The sequence below is a fragment of the Solea senegalensis genome, linkage group LG2 (assembly GCF_019176455.1).
Source record: "Solea senegalensis isolate Sse05_10M linkage group LG2, IFAPA_SoseM_1, whole genome shotgun sequence".
Classification (NCBI taxonomy): Eukaryota; Metazoa; Chordata; class Actinopteri; order Pleuronectiformes; family Soleidae; genus Solea; species Solea senegalensis.
This window is the reverse complement of record NC_058022.1, coordinates 18,262,281-18,282,841: the sequence shown is the minus strand read 5'-3', so window position 1 is coordinate 18,282,841 and position 20,561 is coordinate 18,262,281. Positions and strand designations below refer to the sequence as shown.

General features: G+C 37.0%; 1 protein-coding gene across 1 annotated transcript in view; it reads left to right on the top strand.

The window, feature by feature from the left end:
- Nucleotides 1-4,886: 4,886 nt before the first annotated feature.
- itprid2 (ITPR interacting domain containing 2) overlaps nt 4,887-20,561 on the top strand; it is a 37,358-nt gene continuing 21,683 nt past the window's right edge. Inside the window, exons 1-8 of the mRNA XM_044018345.1 lie at nt 4,887-5,012; nt 11,077-11,195; nt 12,186-12,350; nt 14,254-14,296; nt 16,031-16,080; nt 16,285-16,338; nt 19,803-19,842; nt 20,228-20,323. Coding sequence (XP_043874280.1) covers nt 11,153-11,195; nt 12,186-12,350; nt 14,254-14,296; nt 16,031-16,080; nt 16,285-16,338; nt 19,803-19,842; nt 20,228-20,323 — 491 coding nt within the window. The 5' untranslated portion in view covers nt 4,887-5,012; nt 11,077-11,152. The remainder of the gene's footprint in view (nt 5,013-11,076; nt 11,196-12,185; nt 12,351-14,253; nt 14,297-16,030; nt 16,081-16,284; nt 16,339-19,802; nt 19,843-20,227; nt 20,324-20,561) is intronic.

The window sequence follows — 20,561 nt, the reverse complement described above, 5'->3', positions numbered from 1 at the left end:
CTGAGATTTCTGAGGGGTGTGTTTGGGATGATGATGCTTATATACCCAGCAAACACACACACACACACACACACGTACATACACTCGGGAGGGTGGTAATTAGCATATCAGTGCCCCGCCCCCCCGGCACGCGCCATATGGTGCGTACGTCATTAAAACGGCTACGGGGTCACGTGACAAATCTTCCATTTGTATGAGCCAAGAGAGAGAGAAAGAGAGAGAGACTCTCTCTCTTTCTCTCTCTCTCTCTCTTTGTGGGGAAAGTTGACCATCTGTCCTCGCGCTCGCTCATGCCCAAAAATGAGTTTGTGTTCATTACATTTGTATAATTTTTGGTGTGAGCAGATTAATCAAATACCTTTGTTAAAGAAGAATAGACGATGATGATGATGATGATAATGAGTGTCTATATCTCACAGGTTCCCTTTCTCTGTCTCTGGAGGTGATGAGGGTGAGTATGGCCAATGCTTACTTTCTTCCCTACCTGAGTGAAACCACCCCAAAGGGCCCTCAAACCGATCCAGGGTTAACCCTTAAGACAACAGGGCCTTAGGCTGCGTTTTTCCATTACAATGTTGAAATGTAGTCAAAGAGGCAATAAGAATGTGCAACATAGAGTGTCTTATATGTTTTTTTTCCCCATTTTCATCAACTATATAAACACACCTGAGCAAAAAGTACTCAGAAATAATAAATCGGACTGAATTTGTGAAATTTGTGAAATTTGGAAATACTTCAAAGTTCGAAGTTCACTTGGCTCATTTTTATGAACAAAAATAAAAGAAAAAAGTTTTTTTTTTTTTTAAACTATATGGTTTTAAAATGAATCATAACTCAACTCTTGTACCCAAATGTTGAAATGCACTTATTGTGGGTTGCTTTGGATAAAAGCGTCTGCTAAATAAAACACATAAGAAGATGTGACCTATAAACACACACAGGAGTTTTATATTATTCCCACGGCAATTTACCAAGGGTGCACCTGTGGCACAGATCTGTGCCGTGTGAGCATTAAGAGTTGAAGCTCTTTTAGAACTTTAGCACTAGAGTCAGACTATTATTAGCTAGACTCCAATATTCACCTGAATGAGGCCTTGGATTTTCTGGGCCTAAGTAAAGCCTTGTCAGCACTAAAATGTGGCAAAGTACAAATCTGACCTGTGACCATTTCTAACCACAATCTCTAGAATGATTTCTGAACCTTTATACAAAAGGGTAATCTAAGTGTAACACAATGAGAGCATGGAGTTTGGTCCCTTTGGAGACATTTTGTCCCAATTTCCTGGTTTGCCTTGCCGCATCAAATATTTTAATATTATTTTGTGTCCTTGATTACAAAACAATTAGTTAATTGAAACACTGTTTTTTTTTTTTTTGTGAGAGTGTGTGCGTGTGTACATTGTTTTAGTCCATGCCTGCAGGACTATGCGTGAATACGCTAATTGCTATGATCTGGCAGTTAACATATTGGTCTTCATCAATGAATATATAAAAAGATTAATAAAATGAAATATTATTAGTAGAAGTAGAATAATAAAAAGTTTTGTTAGATCTGACTTTCTCACACTGTCATGTCAGATCACCACATATATATGAAGCAATGAATGCTTGTCGTCTTAACACTGGTGCAGATGTGTTTGATTTTAGCTGCATGTCTTTAGTGAGCGATTATGAAGCATCCTGGCTCAGGAGGCTGTTTGGCCACCATGACACCTCCTATAAAATATGGATACAACCCCGTGCCTACAACACCACATGAGAACATTTCCTCAGCAGGATTTCGGTGTGCACACTTCATGGTCGGATGCATCAGCGCTGCTTGACAGGAAAGAAGATGCAGACTTTGGACCACACTGTTCTCCAGTCAAGAGATCGCCATAGCGACACTGAAGTGGTTGCCAGGAGGTTACCCAGCAACATTGGACTTGTATGTCTGTCCTTCACTGTGGACCCTCTGACAGCTAATGGTTAACACAAAATCAATCTCTGCTGTTCAGTTCAGGTGAATATAAAACTTCTGTCTGACAGAACAGTTTGATTGTCTCTGTTTCTGTTGACTATTTTGTGCTGAGCAGGTTGAGAGACTAGGGTTTTAAGAGCCTTTTCATTCTGAACAGAAACATGAGAGACTGAACCAGACAGAAAATGTGATGTAAACTAAATACTTAAATGACGTAGAGCCGAAAAAAAAAGGACAGTGTTTCTTTAATATCTGACTTTGCATGCATCATTAAACTAAGAAAAAAGAAAACTAGCAAAATAAACACACAAAAAATGGAAATAGTTTAATAGTAGTTTATGTTTTATACTTTTTATTTACATTTTCAATTCACCAACTCATTCACAAATGGTATGACTCTAGGGTTCTATTTGTAGAGTCTGTGTTGGTAAGAGTTTGTAAGGAAGAAATGGGAAAGCAAGACATTGTTGAATAAGCATTATTATTCTACACTACATGCTGTGTGTGTGTGCGTGTGTGTGTGTGTGTGTCTAGAGAGAAGGTCAGATTACCCTATTCATACGGAGCTGCATTTTCACTGAAACCACAAAACACATTCCGATTTCTTTTGACACAAATGGGACCGAATAAAGGCTGAGAAAAACGTTGGTCACATGATTATTATTTGAATAAACATATCCTGTGCTTTACAATAAAAGCACACCTTTTTAATGGCATTTTATTTTTTACAATAAAAATTGTGAAATATCTGCATGTGCCTGACATTAATGTAATTCAGCAAATTTTAAAAGTGAGGAAAAGTATTGTTTGTTTTAAAGTTTGGTTTGATCAACACTTCTGTTGCATTATCTGCAGATCATTTAACTAACTTTTCAGAAACAGCATTTCTGAAAGAGTTAGTCATCTGTTTCATGGTGTTTGGTGGCCATCTGATGGGAATATGTAGGTACTGCAGGCAGATGTGAGGTAATCTGATTTCTTTCTTACATTCTTTCAACATATACATATATTCACACAGTTAACACAGTCATACAAAATGCAGGAAACAAACAAACAAACAAAAAAGGTATAAAAAATGTGTATTTGTGTGGTTGTCATTTTTTTCAACACTCGTGTTCCTTTGTTCACTTTGGCATAGTTTTTTTATTTAGTATAGCAAAGTGCTTGGAACAATATTAGAACCTCTACAATATATTTGACATGTACAATACTAACAATACAGTATAATCTTTTTGCTCATAAGTATATATATTGTACAATATAAACTCACAATACAATAAACATAGTGTTTTGGCAAACATTAGCAATGCATGTAAACAATTAGCAGCATATAACTGTATTTATATGACACTTTTTAATATTCAGATCATAAAGTACATCACAAGTCAAGCCCTAAAACCATCAGAAATTAGAAAATCTCAATTATCTACTGACTTTGAGACTCCGAGTAGGATGATTTTCATCACTGAATTACATTCTGAATATGAAGATGAACTGTCATGATGGTGAATATTTAGAAACTGGCAACAGAATAAAGAAATAAAGAAAGGAAAAGGTCCTTTAGTGTCATTATACAACCTAAATTGCACAACACAATTACAAAGTCATTAAGAGGGTTAATCAGAGCCACTGTGATTGAACGTGCCGCCACACAATGGACCCAACCTGACTGAATGTTTCTATTGTTCATACATGTTTTTATGATAAAGTATGGATTTTTTTTATTATAGGTTCAGGATCAGGATCTTAGTTCAGGATATTAAAAAAATTATGTGTACTTACAGACATGGGTTTTTGACACTTACCTTAAAAGTCCAGTATGTGAATATTCATGGAATCTTATTATGAGACTACAGATGGTAAAAAACAAAGGATTCCTCCGCAGAGGCGCCACTTACCAACAGGCAATGCTTGGGGCCCCAGACCAGAAAGGGGGCCCCTAAGTGCTGACCAACTTTGAATCACTACGTCATTGACAAGGTGGACATGGTTGCATCTATTATGCCATGGGGTCACTTTAGTGCATTTTAGTGCATTCCAGAAGTCAGCGTATTTTGGTCCTAAGAGAAGATAGAAGTAATTAGCCTAATCTTTTCGCCATCAATTATATTAAGTATCGCTGGAAGTGGTTCTTGTCCATACAGAACTCATACAGACGTTTCCACTAAAGATAGAGTACATATAGTAACATGTGTTGTAGAGCTGCGGGGGCCCAAACACAAAAGTTATGTTTCTCCTCCATTTTGAGGAGGGTCTGGGTGCCGCTGAAGATTGGTCATCGCGTCAATGCCATTCCTTGTCAAAGTTAAAAATTTTCAACTCGAGTGTTGGAGCGATTGTCATGTTACACCAATCGCACAAATCATGCTGCATGGCCCGGTCCTACTCATGTGTGTACATTGACTTTGTATGTAAACTTGCCACGCAAAACAATTGCATCCCTCTTGAATGCGTTTCTCTGCTTGTATAAAACCTGTGTTCAATCTGGGGAGATTGGGTGGCTAAAAAGGCCAAAAACATTATCAATGAACATGACCACATCCTGGCATCTTCAGTTCAAACTTCTACCCTCGGGATGCAGGTTTATTTTGCCCCTGAGCAGAACAATTAGGTGCTCTAAATCTTTCATACCCTCAGCTATCAGACAACTGAACTACTACTACTAATAATTTTCTTTTTTTTCCCCTCCCTTCTTTCCTATGTCCCTGTTGTCTGTGTGTCTGTATGTTTGCATTGTGTATGGGATGCTACAGATGAATTGCCCGCCTGGGACCAATAAAGTTTCCTGAATCTGAATGTGAATAATGACTGCGTCGTAGGCACAAACTGAGCCCGCTAGATGTCGCTGTTCCTCCGCTGCAGGCTGTAGGGGACACGCCTCCCCTCCGCCTCCTCTCCTTCCACGCCACTGCTGCTGTAGTTGCTGCTGAAGCTGGTTTCAGACTTTCAGGAAGCGGAAGCAGGAATGTTGGAGTGTTTTTTAGAAAAGTTTGGAGTCTGGACACTTTGACAGTTTCGGGAGCAGAGACATACGCTGCGGAGAAACATGACGGTGAGTCGCGTTGACCGCTCACATTATTGATAAAAAACAAACCAAAACAGTGCTTATGGCGCTGCTGCAGGTGAAAAGTACAGCTGGTGTTTGTAGTTGTGTAGAGGTTTTACAACGACTGCAGTGTGTCAGTGTCAGTGTTGCTGTCCTCCGTGTCAAACAGAACAGGAACAACTAAACTGGATAAACAAGACAGTCTGTGTCTCTGCGAGACGAGGACAAGTTTATGTCGCATGTCATTTCACGTTATTTGGAAGTAAAGAATCTTTTTCAGGAACCAGAATCAAACAGTCATGAGTGGCGCTCATACAGCAGAAGTGTAAAGTTGACGTGACAGATTCACATATGGCTTCATTAATGTGAGTGGGTCAGTGGTGGAGGAGGTTGTTTGTGGCGTTACACCGACAAACACACACATGCACACCGTGCTCACGTCTTCATCTTCTTTTTTTTTTTAAACTTGAGAATGTTTCTAAAACTTACTCAACAGTTGTATTTTTTATTTTTCACTATTCAAAGCACTGCTAAAAGGGATGCACTCTATCTAGATACACAGTCTTACCAGAACATGACTTTGGTAGAAGTTGAAGTCACTTTTTATTACATTACTTAAGTGAAAGTCTTAGAGTATATGACATTTACTGTACCTAAGTATCAAAAATAATTTTCTGATATAAAATGTACTTAAGTTTTAGAAGTAAATGTATTAAACAAATGATAGAGTCATGGTATCTCAGCAGTAAGGCAAATTGCCTGGAAGGTTGTTGGTTCAATTCCTGGCTCTGCTAGTCTATTTGTCCTTGAGCAAGACACTTAACCCCATGTTGAAGTGTGTGAATGGGTATGAAAGATGTGTGAATGGGTGACCGGCAAAACTGTAGTCTAAACGTTAGTTTTTGGTTTGGTTGTAACTAACCTTAAAAGAACCTTAGGTGAGCGTTCTTTGAATGTGTGTTTGTAGGGAAGCAGCTCATCAAGACTAGAACGCTTCTTCTTCTGATTTTATTTGGTAGTAATGAGTAACAAAGATATTTAAATATAAATAACAAAGTGATGTACAGATACATGCATTTTGTAATTAAGTGCAGTAACAAAGTATTTGTACTTTGTTATATTAAAATATTATGATATTTCTTGGCATAATACTGTATGTATATCGATATATGACAATGGTTTTGTGATCTATTTAAACCACTGAGGAAGTTGCCAGCTTGCTTTCTGCCATTTGAGTTTACCCTCTCCATCCACTTCTGTCACTAGAAAAATGAATATACATATCACAAAGACTGCTTGAGCTGCAAGAAATATACTGAATGTATACATGTATATGTAGGTATATGTATATATATAGATGTATATATATAGATATATATGTAATCTTACTTGCTGACTTTTATATTCACCTGTTGGGTGACAAAATTTTTATCACTTTACATGATCTTTTATATGTTGTTTGAAAGTCGCTCGGTCTTATCTACTAAAAATGATTATACACTCTCTAACTTTATTGTCTTTCCAGTTTAAATAATTAAACCTAAACTGAATGAATGCTTCACACAAACTTCCAAAATTACTATTCACAACCTATGACAACTTTTTTCTGTTCATGTATCAAGATTGCACCAAAGGAAAAACACCTCCCTTATCCTTCTGGTGTTAATATTTTCTCTTTCTGGTGGCCAACTACTCACTAAACTCCCACAACTACTCACAAAAAAAGAATAATTTGGGCCTTTGTTCAGTTTTTCTCTGATCTTCCTGTGTGTCTTCTAGCAGTTTTCTGTAACTGTGATGTAACTATGACGTAAACAGGCTCCCTGTCCCACTTTCAGAATGTTTACAAACTGCTTCTGCCGTCATCGCTGTCAGTGACATGAGGGATCAGGTGTCACTGAAGGTGGAGTGTTTGCTCGGTTCATGATGCAAGAAACTGTAATTGTTTAATTTCATTCATCCATTAGTGACCTCTAAATCTGGTTTCTGTCAAAGATGGCTGGTAAACACGGTCAGTGAGTAATCGTTTCTCACGGACGTTAAGTTTACAATGATATTAAACACGGAGGAAAGACAATTCTCTCATTTTTACAATGCATTACCTTTAGCACTTGCTCATGTGACATAGAGCCACAGGAAGCAGCTAATTAATCAATTTCAACAGAAAGTTGATCTTTAATATTTTGATAATTTTATTATTCTGTTATAAAAAAATTCAACCTTAGAATTTGATCAATTTTTCATTGCTTTCTGACAATACATAAACCAAAGGATTCAACAACATATTGAGAGTAATCAACAGATTAATCACTAACTAATTATAAGATTAGAATAATCCTAACATTCAGGGGGAAAAAAAATAATTGACAGACCAATTTAATTTAACATGGGGCCATCAACTGTAAACCTTTTTAATTTTTGTTTCCACTGTTAAAACTAAAAGTTGATTTCTTAATGTGCAGAGTTCACCGGTTTCATAATGAATCAAAAATATTCTTCATATCTCATAATAATATTATAAAAATAATAATAACAATTTTATTTAAAAAAAATTTTCTCGACTATTTCTTCCTGTCATGTCAAATTCAAAAGTTTAAAATAATTCATTGAGTTTTTTCCTACATGTAATCCTAAATATAAACCTAAATCCTACATTTCTCTGAACTTTAGCGTCACCTGTTTTTTTTTTTATGTCTCTTTGTGTACCTTGTGTTTAAATATTGATTTGATATCAAAATCTTGATCATGAGTATTATTTTAAATGCAATGTTTTGTGTCAGTTTTACAGAACTAACAAGCAGATGGCTTGACAGGCCGGTATTTCAGTTTAAATTATTATTATAATTATTTTTTTCCAGAACATATTGTTTTATATTGTTTTAAGACCATAATTCTATCAATCCACTGACTTTCCTCTAGTTCCACTATGAGTTAATGTCTTAAAGTGAATTGCATAGACAGATGTGGAATTTTGGATGTTGCTCATGTCTTCCTCAGGATGAGCTGCAATAATAAGAAAATGTTAAACTTTTCATTACATCACTGAGTCAAAATTCCCAATACTAGCCAAATGAATGATACCCATCAACCTCTGCTGCACTTTGTGAAACTTAGAATTTCTGTTGTGCTGATAACATTCTTACCTGTTAAACACAGAAATGGTCTGGATAGCAAATGGTACACATGTTTAACAGCATGTTAACATTTACTTAACACACAGCCTCACTGTAGACCTCTTCTATGCAAAGCAGCTCTCAAATTGTACAGTATTTAACATAATCTCAGGAGAATTTTTTAAAACAACAATTTCACATTAAAAGTAGCACCAGATTGTACGAGATTATTACACGTTGTGTGGACACATTTTAGCTGACATTGAAGTTTTGGATTTTTTTCTTTCTTTCACCATTGAATCCTTTAATTATACAGTCATAGTCCAACTTGAACTCACCTTTAAGGGCTGGGTGCTATGGCCGAAACATCACCATTGTAAAAGTCTCAAATCAGTTGAAGTCTATAATTATCCAGACAAAATGTCAGCCAAACATTTTACAAATCTAGGCAGAACACTCAATATCAATTATGTGTTTGTTTGCACATGTATAAACATATCAATATTGATATTGAGCAAAATAATATTGTGGTATATATTGTTATTGAATTATTGCCCAGCCCTGCCTTCTGTTGTCTGTGCGGAGCAACAATATAAACTCTTTATTTAAGTTCAGTATTTGTGGTGTAAAGGCAGATTTAGGGTCAAGGACTTCAGTGGAGTGTGATGAGGGAAAAAAACAGCTGACTGATGTGGTCATTGATATACAGCTACAGAGCACACACTCTTTGGAAAGTTTCTCTGTTGTTGTTGTTTTCTGACTCTCCTGTTTGTTTTGCATTTTCAACAGTAAAACTAAAAATAAACACATCCCTCTCTCACCCCCTGTCTCTCCCAAACAGGAAATTGTTGTGTTCTTCATTCTAAACACTCGTTTCCTGTTTCACACGTTCTCATTTAGATATAGCTGTGCTGTGTACTCCTCGTTTCTGCCCCTTTGTGTCTCCATCCTTTCCTCTCTCTGTGCTTTACATTTCTACTTTCATCCCCTTGTTTTCTCTTCTTAAAGCTCCAGTGTGTAACTTCTGTTGCTCTCAATGAGCATTTATAAAAAATGGTAGTCTTCCAGTTTACTCCGTTATTATTTAAATTACCCTGAAGTTGCAATATACTGAATAGCCACCAGGGGAACTCTGGGTTGCAAAAAGAACTCTGTTGTGGAAGTCTATAGTAAAAATGAGTCCACTTCTCACTTGATCTGTGATGTCAGCAAAGGTTTTCCTGAGAAGCTAATGGTCTCAGTCGCTAGTTTCAGGTCACCTTCAAACGCCCAAAATGTCCATTTTAGGTTCCCATATAGAGGAAAATAGATGCTAGAACACGCACAAAGCAACGGGCAATTTAAAGTACAGACACTAAAATTGTATCAATAATGATAATACAATAGTCAGACATTAAACGATACAAAAGGAATGAAAAGTAATGACAACTGTCACTGCAGTCGAATGTATTCTCTAATGGGTGCCATGTTGAAGGAGAGTTCAGATTCTTATCAGTGACGTCATGACCAGCTACCACTAGGTTTCCCCCTGAATAATTCTGAGTGAATACCAATACATTGCCGGCACATCTACACGATGTTGCACTTTGTTGCTATTGTGTGCTTTCGCCTTATGTCATTTGAGTGTTTTGGGGGCAGAAGTTACAGCATACAACTGGGCTTTAATAAGCATTGTGCTCCAGTGAGTAAGATTTATGCGGTGTTGGTACAGTAAGGTTTGCAATGGTAAAGCCCTGGGTCAGTCTTGTGTTTCAACTGAGAATAATACTTTTACTTGGTAGATGGGGTGTGGACTGTGCCCTATGGCTGGGTCAGCGAGATATGTAGAGTGATGTCGTACCGGCGCAAAGACATCGAACGCGGACAACAACACAACAGAATACAATGGAGGACATACAGCAGCTCGGTTTGTGGCTGATTGTCTCAACAAAATGTCAAGCGAATGTTGAAAAAACACTGGTTGCAAGTTGTTTTTCTGTCGTTTTTTTCCGACTGTTGTGGGTGGAGCTGTACCATTTTACTCTGATACCCCAAGGGAAGGGTGCCATTGAATGGAATGGTTTGGGCCGGTTATTTTGATACTATTCCTTAGAGGGTTAGAAAGGTGAAAAAACTAAGCTGTACCGAAATATACTGTACCAAACTCAACAGTTCCACTCTGTGGAAACACAGCTTCAGTGACATCTCTAATGGCGAGACTGCAGAATGTATCAAAAGAGAGTCCTTTTCCAAGTGCGTTTGGGAACTTCTTCATTAGTGAACTTCTTCAAACTTGCCTTATTCTAGCTTATTTTAAGAAAATGAATACCCTTTAAGTATCATTCATATTTTAATTAAATTATTTCAATTTCTTTAAGATGGCTTTGTGTGCATATCTCTGACCAGCCTTGGTGAGACTTTTTACTGAGAGACTAAGCTGAAGAAATAGGTGCCTTAAAGTATATTGCTAATTCTAACATTGATTTTTGAGTATCTGTTGATTATGTTTAAAACTAATAATTGGTGTTACTTGGTGTCTTACTTGATAAATACCTTTAAATTACTGACCATCTTCCTTTTTTCAGACATACAGGAGTTCATGTCCTAAGTATTTAAAGCTATCAGATGTAATTAGATAAAGAAGTACAAAGTTGTCTCGATACTGTCTGTGTAACTGTATAACAAAGATATTTCAAAATTATATGGGCAACATTTCAATATCCCAACTATGAATTATTTTCTTACCACATGTCGACATGGGAAACAAGTTGTTAAGATAACACTGACATATCATTAAACTGATATTATGATGTTTGCTTGTCCTCAAACAGTTGCTTATTTACACAGTAAGTGGTAATGGAGCAATGTTCTCTTTGATTTGGAGCTGTGCCTGTCCTCGTCCACCTGATTAATGGAATAGTTAATATAATACACTCATAAATAATATATATTATATATATTTTACTGTCTCTTTCCAGGTGTGCTACCCTGTTGCTGATGTTACTGTAGAGTTCTCACTCTGCTCTGACTGACTGAAACTATCCACACACAGACATGGAGAGTGGAGCTCTGGAAATTGAAACCACTACTATTCCAGGTGGGTTGTCTTACTTAAACAGTGGACAGATGTTATCCAAACATTACAGAAAATACAAAGCTAACGAAATCCTATGAATTTAAAGTGAAAATGTACTGGACATGTGGCCTTTCCAAGCAGCCGTTTTGTCCAAACAGCCCACACTTTATACTCAGAGACAAGTTTTGTATATGTTTGTATTGTTATGTAACATCCCCTTTTAAGAAATAATGAAATGAACATATGTGAAATGTGATAATTAATCACCAACATATTACTTCTTTATGTAAGTTTACATATACTTGCTCTCAGCTTGGTAGATGCTGCTACATGCATTGAAGCTGATGACAATATTTGATTATTTTGGTGCACTGTAGTCCATACACAGAATTCAGATTGGAGAAACAGATCATAAGTGTTATTCAATACATTTTTAAGTTGGGTTATTTGTTATCATTGGACTGTTACACTTTATCAGAGAGTGGAAAAGAAAAACCTGCCAGACATATTGGCCAAAAACAAACAAACGGCAGAAAATACTGCATTAAATGTGGGTTATTGGCTGCCCGGTTATCTAAAGATTGTTATTGTATTCCTGTTATAAAAAAAATATATTAAGCAAGCTGTAGTATAAATCAATAATTTGTTTGATGATGCAAATTCATGTGTCACAGTTCAAAGCAAAACTTGTAAATGAATGTTTCACACCACACTGTCTTGCAGTGTAAAGTGAGCTTATGTTGTTGTTATTTCTGGCTCATTCGTGTCCTTATTGTGCTATGATGAACTGGTGGACAGAAAAAAACAGATGACTTTAATATGATATGTAGGGCAAGAACCGACGCCTCTGATCACTTGGCTTGAGTTGGGTTAATTCATTTCTGTGGAGGAATTCATAGTTTTTACTGAATAAGTTGTAGTTTCTGTTTGTCAGGTTAAATACTTGCCAAACCTGACTGACATTTCAGGAGACAAGCTGCAAGACAAATTGTTTGCATAATTGATTCTCAGATCCCCGGAAGCAGCCAAACTGCAGCATAGCCTCTCTGCGGCGCCGGGCATGGGCTCAGAGCAAAGATTCCATTTGGCACGAATCAGACCAGGAGCACAGTGGCCCCCAGAGTCCTGAAGAGAACCAGAGCGACGGAGATGCACAGACAGCCTCAGAAGAAGCAGGTTAGACTGAGATCACCTCTTGGCACCTATTAATGCTGCTTCAATTAACCTTTACCTTAACCCTCTGCTTTCCTGAGCTTGCAGTGCCGTAAATGGGACATTTTCAATGTTTAAAAATAAATATTTATAATATTCCACATAACACAATATTTAAAATATTTAAGTATATACGGTATCACTTTCATGCCATCTAGCACACACCTCAGGAGAGTGCTTAATCAGTGCTGAATGGGGCTGTGTCAGACAGGTTTATCTTTTCCCAGTTCTATCAGTATCACCATATATGTTGGCTAATAAGTAACATGAAATTGCTGAACAGGAAGGCCAATGGTATAGTTTTTTTAAGGCATATTTAAAAAATGGGTGGGTGCTGTAGACACTACTTGGACTGTTAAAACTGTTTTCATTTTCAGTTCCTTGCATAAGATGATTTCTTTCTTGTTTTCTGTTTTTATACTGTTTTTTTATTATCTGAGTATTAGATATTTTTGTTCACAGGATATTCTGCTTATGTTCATATTATCTACAATAATTGATAAATAGATTAAACTAAAACTATTTTAATTGTGATATAAAAGTTGAAAGAGACTGAATTGATATCTTCAACAATCATTGTGGTTTTAAAAGTGACATCAGGCAAACATTTACTCATCTGCCATGTTATTCTGATCACAGACTTTTGTATTTGTTCACTCTGTTACAGATGCATCCTGTTACATAGATAAATAAAAACGTCACTCTTGTAGCCATACCATTGCTTGTTCAGACTATATTACCTCAAAACAATCAGACCAAGAGTCTTTAAATATGGTAAAGATATCCCTAATGTCAACATGATAAATTCCTCTGATTTTGGTGATTTCTTTACTTTGCATTTTTGAGTGATTTTTGACTCAGCTGTTAGAAACATTGGTGAAAATATACATGTTCAATGTAACAGGATGCATCTGTAACATTTGAACAAATACAAAAGTCTGCGATCAGAATGACATGGCAGATGAGCTATGAATGATTTTTGTGCCCTCTTCACTTCACATCTAGCACCATCATCAGATCAATGCTCTTTTTTTGTTCAAAAGGTGCAATATTTCTGGATAAGTTGACTTTGTTAATTGATTAATATCTTAAGTCAGTGATTCTCAAAGTGGGGTCCTTAATTCACAGCTTGGGGGTTGGTTAAATAATGAGTATTAAATGATCAGGTTTGCCGTATCTGGCAGAACAGTGAATGAGGAAATATTCAAACTTCTGAACACTGTCATAAGTGAAGTTATACTGAGCTGGTAAAAATATGTGGCTGTTGTAAGCATGGTTCACTGGTGATGATGGGCTCAGAGTGGCTTTATGCAGATAAAGTCCTTCAACCTGTTTCCCCTTACAGTCAAAAAAATCATTTTGGGCTGCAGACATTGGGCTGCACCACAACATCAAGTCATTCAATTATTTTTTAACACACCTGTGACCGCAATTAGATTTTGTGAAGTCGACAGTGGCATCACAGTTGTTTGGAAAGCATTCCATGGTAATTTGTGAAGAACAAGATGCACTGCTGAAACTAGGAGTACAAATGGCAGTAAAAATATGCTTAACTGATGTTTAGATTATTAGGTGGATCCTTGGATAATTTGTTCCCCTGTAAAAGTAAGAGGTTCCTGGCCCCCAAAACCTTTGAGGATCCTTTAATTATGTCATCCACTCATGCCTTCTATAAAGATTTGTATTTGGATAGTTGGATGAGCAAACAAAGGCATTTGAAGGTGTCAGGAACTGGATGTAGATCATTTAGTAAATTGGTTGAGAGAATCTAGCGGCAGTTTTATGGCACTGTATAATCACTGTTGAATGGTGCTTTCTGTCGCTGTCTTATTACTTTAACATGCTCATCTGTCTCTCTCTTTGTTAGGGCAAGTTCCTAACAAGATCACCAGCTGGCTGATAGAATGCGGGTACAGTATTTATTCACCATCTGATTAAATGACCATACCAATGTTTTTCTAATGTCCTTTAATCTACACGTTTTGATTTTTTTTAGAAGCCATTTGCTGCTAATTAAATTTCTTGACCACTGACAGAACAGTTAAATTCATGAAAAATTCATGGTCTTTTGTATTATGACTGATTGGCTAACTGGCTTTCTTGCTTCCTGGTTTATTGATGTTTTCTGAGAGTCTAAAGCTGTGTGTGTATTTAGGCGCAGTGTTATCAGCTACTGACGTAGAACCAACATGCAGCCAACGCCTAGACATACAACATACAGAACAAACACACACAAAAAGCTGACCACACCTAGAGATAGGGCACATAGATCTGGGATAGTCCCAGCTCTATGTGGGAGAAAGGAAGAAAAAAGAAAGGAAGGAGCTGACAGAAGACGGAAAAGTCTAGAGAAAAAGAAAGCAGAGTAAACAGAGGAGGTGTTCCTTTTGCTGAGTCAACACTGTTATCATACTTAAACACGCATACACAAACGCACATTTACACATACATGATTGCACACACTCACACACACACTCACACACACATGCACAGCATTTTCCACCTTCAGGCTCGAATGTGTCCTCTGCAACATCACTGTGGTAACATGACCAGCAGAATCAGAATCACTCGTAACTATAGCAACAGCCGCTGATCCAGGGACAGTGGCCAACATGGCTGCCGGTGGAAAGTGGGAGGATTAGTGAACATTACAGCTGCATAAAGTTACACAACCATTCATCTGAATGTGTGCGAGTTAAACGGTGGCATGAAGTTTGTCCCATTGATAAGAGCTGCAGGTTGTGTAACAGCTGAGTGTTTCCATGGAGTAAGTACAGGCTGCAGCTCAGACTTGCTCGCTCACTGACACTGCTCACTGAATGAGCCTGACCAGCTAATTAATGTAGGGCGCCTTGTCTGGTCAATAGAGCTTTTGTAGATCAGTAGTCAACCAAAAACAGAATTTAGATTGCTTTACATCTCAGTATATCAGCAAACACAAATAGCTTTGCCTGAGCAGGAGTTAGCCTTGGATAGTTAACTAGCTTATAGCCTTATTAGGTAGTTAGTGTGGGCTAGTGTACTTGGCGAAAGTTGTTTTGCCTGAATTGCTTGGCCTTATCCTAATAGCTACTTGGCATGTTTTTCAGCCTAAACCCAACAGCACTAGAATAGGTAACATTAACCCTAAAGGCAAATTGCCTGGGTTACTTAGCCTGACTGACAGTTAACCTGGGTTGCTTGGACTATTACAGCCTGACTGGTACTTTTGCTGCTTTCAAATGAAACCTGTTAGCTCATGTTTACAACATTAGAAGTTGTTTAGGCCTGCATGCGTAAGTATGTTTGGCGTTCTAGTGTGAAAACACAGCTGCTAGGCAACAGCAACATGGATACCAAAAGACTCAGTATTCAATGTGGCTAACAATTCAGCAAGCTAGCATAATCCATTTTAAAATAATGCATGATATGCTAGTGCTAAGGGTAATGCTAATGAATATTGGCAGTGTGATTGAAAGTGATTTATCTGGGCTTGGCACAATCTCAGGCAAACTGGGATTTCTGGTCATTGTAGATTTGCAACATTTGTGTATGCTTCTAAGAGCTGTCCTGACCTCACTGATAGTGTGGTCTGTTAGTGCTTTGTGTTTTAAATTGTCAGTTTATGGTTTGGGTTGATGTGTAACTCTGTATCCAATGTCCAGGACTCCCATTAGAGCCTCTCTAGATGATCAGAGTGCTTCTCCCAACAGAGGTAATCAACATTTTCTCTGTGTTTATTACATTTTTAAGACCACAGACTGTTTAGGTTTATGACTGCATACTTGCAAACAGTCGTCATAGCTTTTGTCTTATTAGAATTGTTTAAGAAATCTTAATTCTTCTTTATTGATACTACTTTGGATCTGTTAGTGAAAGTATTTCACAACTGTTTTGTGTGTGTACTGTGTGAGAACAGGAGTGCTGAGGAACGGCTGCAGCTTTGAAGATGACCTTTCGCTGGGAGCTGAAGGTTAGTGCAAAGAAAAAAATTACAATACAAACAAGATTAGAGATTTCTGCTCATTGTTAACAGTTTCCCCTAATAGTCAGATAATTCTATATTTTAACCGATGACTTCAGCAACATTTTGACATTTTGACCATGTCTGGTCAGTCCTATGAGAAGGTTGACTTTGGTAGGGCTGCACCCTAACATCTAATCATTCAACTAATCATTAACTTCAAACCTTGCTGTAATGGAAATAGTGAAGTGGGATTGAAAAAAAAGAAGACTTTAAAAGAAAAATAGTTTTTGTATATCTCAGCAGTTCGGCTAACTTGTCAGTCAGACTGAGGATAATGACTGACCTTTTCATTGAATTTGCTGAAGATAATTCAGGATTTATAGAACTAGCACTGGACTAATCTTGGAGTAAAATTGGTCAAATGCTGTGGCATATGACTACAACTCATTCATAATTACATTAGGTTCAATCCATTAATTGATGGTGTGGCTGATTTCCATTGTCATGCTAAAATTGTATTGCACCTAACATGGACTGGGTAACGTGACACACGCACACCATTTACATAAAAAATGATATTCTGAGACCCTGAATGAAGGCTACTAACAGAAGCTTTTTCATGTCTCAACTCTTTAGGTACACTCAACTGTGTATAATTGGACAGAGGACAGTTAAAAATGTTAGTATGATATATAAACGATCTGTTGATTAATGAGTATCATTAGATAGTTAAATATTTAGTACTGTGCAAAGGTTTTAGACATTCGAAATAAATATGCAGCACTTCTTGTTCTTGTCCTTGAAGTGCTTGATGACTTATGTGTGTGGTCATTGTAACGCAGCAGGCTGAATTTGGGAATAATTTGATGCATGTCTGATTACTGTGTGCTGGATAAGAATGTAGACATGGAACTTGCCTTAATATTATTAACTGTATCAAAGAACAAGCAGGAAATGCATGCCTGAAACAAACTTTTCTCTAGTCAGCTTGCATGTATTGGCTCTGACCACATCACTCCCCACATGGAAAGGCCAAGCTCAGCACAGCAGAGAGTGGGGAGTGACAATAGAATCCACACCATGTAGGGGGGAATCAGGGACTGAGGCAGGGCTTTTGAAAACAGCAGCAAGTTTAAGCCAAAGTGAGCAGAGGGTGCAGTGTATATATCTTTGGATAATATGCTATGTTTCATTGTTTGCTTTCCCCCAACGTTGTTCATGGGATTTTCAGAGATGAACAAATTAAACCACAGACAAAATAGTTTTTTCAGAACAGACAAAACACACTGATCAGTAATCAGTATACAGTAAAAAAAAAAATAATAATAATAGGTTTTTGGACATCAGTTCTAAAACATTTGAAATATCCCAGTAAATCCATTTTGAAACAATATTGAGACAGGTTGAATTAAGGACAAAAATGAAAGTAACACAAAAAAAACCTGCAGCAACCAAAAGGAAAGTAGAAATTTATATGTCAAATGGGAAATACAGTATGTTTGTAAGGGGGTTGGTTGGTCGTTATTCTTTATGTAAAATCACAATACTTAAGATCACCTCTGAACAGTTTAAATAATTCCTCTTAAACTAAAAAAAATATGTAAGTCAGGATTGACGCACCCTTTTTTCACCAAGTACATTACCCCAAAGGCATTTTGTGATGTCTGACAATCATAACAGTGTCAGTAGTATCAACAAAACAGTGTGTGATACCCTGTTCCATCTTCATTCCACAGTCCTGCCTCTTTATGGAGGATAAGTAAACAGTGGCAGAGGTGTGGAAATACAACTCATGCATGATTGACAGTCCTCACAGTGTGTTTGCGTGTCTTTTCATCATTCCTCTGATATGCTGTGAATACCTCAGTAATGGCTCTGATGGCATGAGGGAGCATTTGTTATTGAGTGCACAATAGACTGTAATGACTTTATGTTACTGAACATTGACAAATTTCAGGTGTCAGCCGAAGACTGAATAGATGCTAATGAGTTGAAACTTAAGGGGTCAGAGGTTCTGTAGATCTGATCAGAAACTCTTGGAATGTTGTTGAAGTGCCAACATAATTGCAGTTGTCTAATATGATGAAAACTTGCATGAAAACGTACCCATAGATTTTTCTTCTTTTAAAATAAGTCTGAAGAATATGGGTAAATTGGTTCTCAAAAATTAAAGAGAAAAAGAACTGATCTTCAAGGTTTAGTTGTCAGGTAGATTGAAGTTCAGTATGAGCAGGAGAAAGGCCTTCTGTTATATACAGTACATAGTTTCATAGCAGATGATGAAGGATACTATTTTATCAAATACATATCCCCTACTGAAGTCTGTCTATTGCTAAAACCGTGTTTTATGCTGCGGCAACATTTAAAGCTATAATAGTAAATAAATAAATAGAGTTTCACAATCAAGCAATATGTATGTGACTTTATCATCATAGTGGGATCAGCTCAATAAAAGTAGTGTAACATAACATAATGTAATGTGAAGTTACTTTTATAATAAAGAAAAAAAATGGAGTAAAACAATTGTAAAGGGAATTTCATAAATTTAAGTCTACAGATTCATATTGTATATAATGTACATTTTGTTTGAACAAGCTAGGTGATTGTTGATGACATCAGGATGAAAATCTAATGTTAGATCTGGGTTAAGTGTTTGTTAAACCCCCCTCAATAACCTCTTGAGTTAAGTCTCACTGTCTACTTCCTCTGTCAGCATAAATTGCACCTCCTTTTGTTGTCCTTACTGTTGAGGCCTAAATCACATTGAGAGATGTCATGTTTGAACAGTTCTGGTGGACTGTAATGATGCTGAACGTTATCAGGACAGGATGGGAGTGGATTAAAGAGCTATGGTGGGGATAATATGGAAGTGAATTAGTAAATTAAAATGGTATGGGTGAATGGAGTAGAAGTAAATAACTGAATTAGTGTAAAGAGGCAAGTCATCATCTTGTTTGGCTTCTGTAATCCAGCTGTCCATCATAGAAGAAAACACAGTGGATTCAAAGAAGGAAGAAGAAATTAAGTGAAAAGAGAGACATGCACTCAGACACACAATGGCAGGTGAACAGGTCCCAACAGGTTCCCCTTAACTGTTAGAGCAATCAGCTGTCACACCTGCAGCTGGTGCTGACGTTCACTTCTCTGACAGAATGAAGTTTAATTATATAATTTGAATGACAGAATAGTTACCATAAAAATTTATAGTCATTGGTCATCACCATTGTCATTTCTAACACTACACTGAGTAAAATTAACAGTTGTCTGCTACAAGTGAGTTGTTGCTTTTGGTTTGAAATTAAAGATACATTGTATATAAAAAAAAACAAAAAACACAGATTTTTGTGGTAAATGTCATTTTGATTTAACAAAGAGGCCGGAAATTGCACTAATTAAAATCAATTCATGAGAGATGTAATCATATCTCTGTTTTTAATGACGCATACATATTGTTGCTTTTTTTTCTGCAGCCAACCATCTTCAGTCCAGTAACAAGAAAGCTGATTCCTGGTAAGTTCCCTACATTATTGCAGTCATGTCTGGATTCTTGAAGAGTTGAAATGATACATTCATTAACTGATTAGTTGATTGACAGAAAATGTATGGCAGCGCGATTGATAACATTATTGTAATTGTATGTGAAAATCTAGTAAAATTTGAATTGAAGATGCCACTTCTACTTTTATCAGGGTGGTAAAATGTGGGAGGGAGGTGCCGTCATAGCCTCAACTTTCTAACAAAATAACAAAACAAATAGAGCGAAATTAACAAGATTTAAAGAGTTTAACTTATGTACCCTTTAGAGTCATTAAATAAAGTATTAGCTGACTGATAACTCAAATTCTCCTCTCTTTAAATTGTGTGTGTCCGTCTGCGTGTTTGTTTGCGTGTGTAGTTTTGGCTTTGCTGCGGAACAGAAGAGGAGTCAGTATAAGGAAAGAGGAAGAAGTATGAACTCGACAGGATCTGGGAAGAGCAGCACCGTGTCCAGGTCAGTCTTCAGTCAAGGAGGATTATGTTGGATGTAATACAGTAATGTCACAGGGCTGGAGACACAAGCTGTTATAAACTTCAAACCAGTTAAATGGAGGAACAAGGAACTTGTTTGTGCCAAAGTAAAGCAAGAGGAGGAAAGTCTATAACATTTGTGTCAGGATATTTGTAGCAGTAGCCACCCAACAGCTAATGCTAACCCAACATGTCATACTGCTGTTGTTTCACTTCATGTA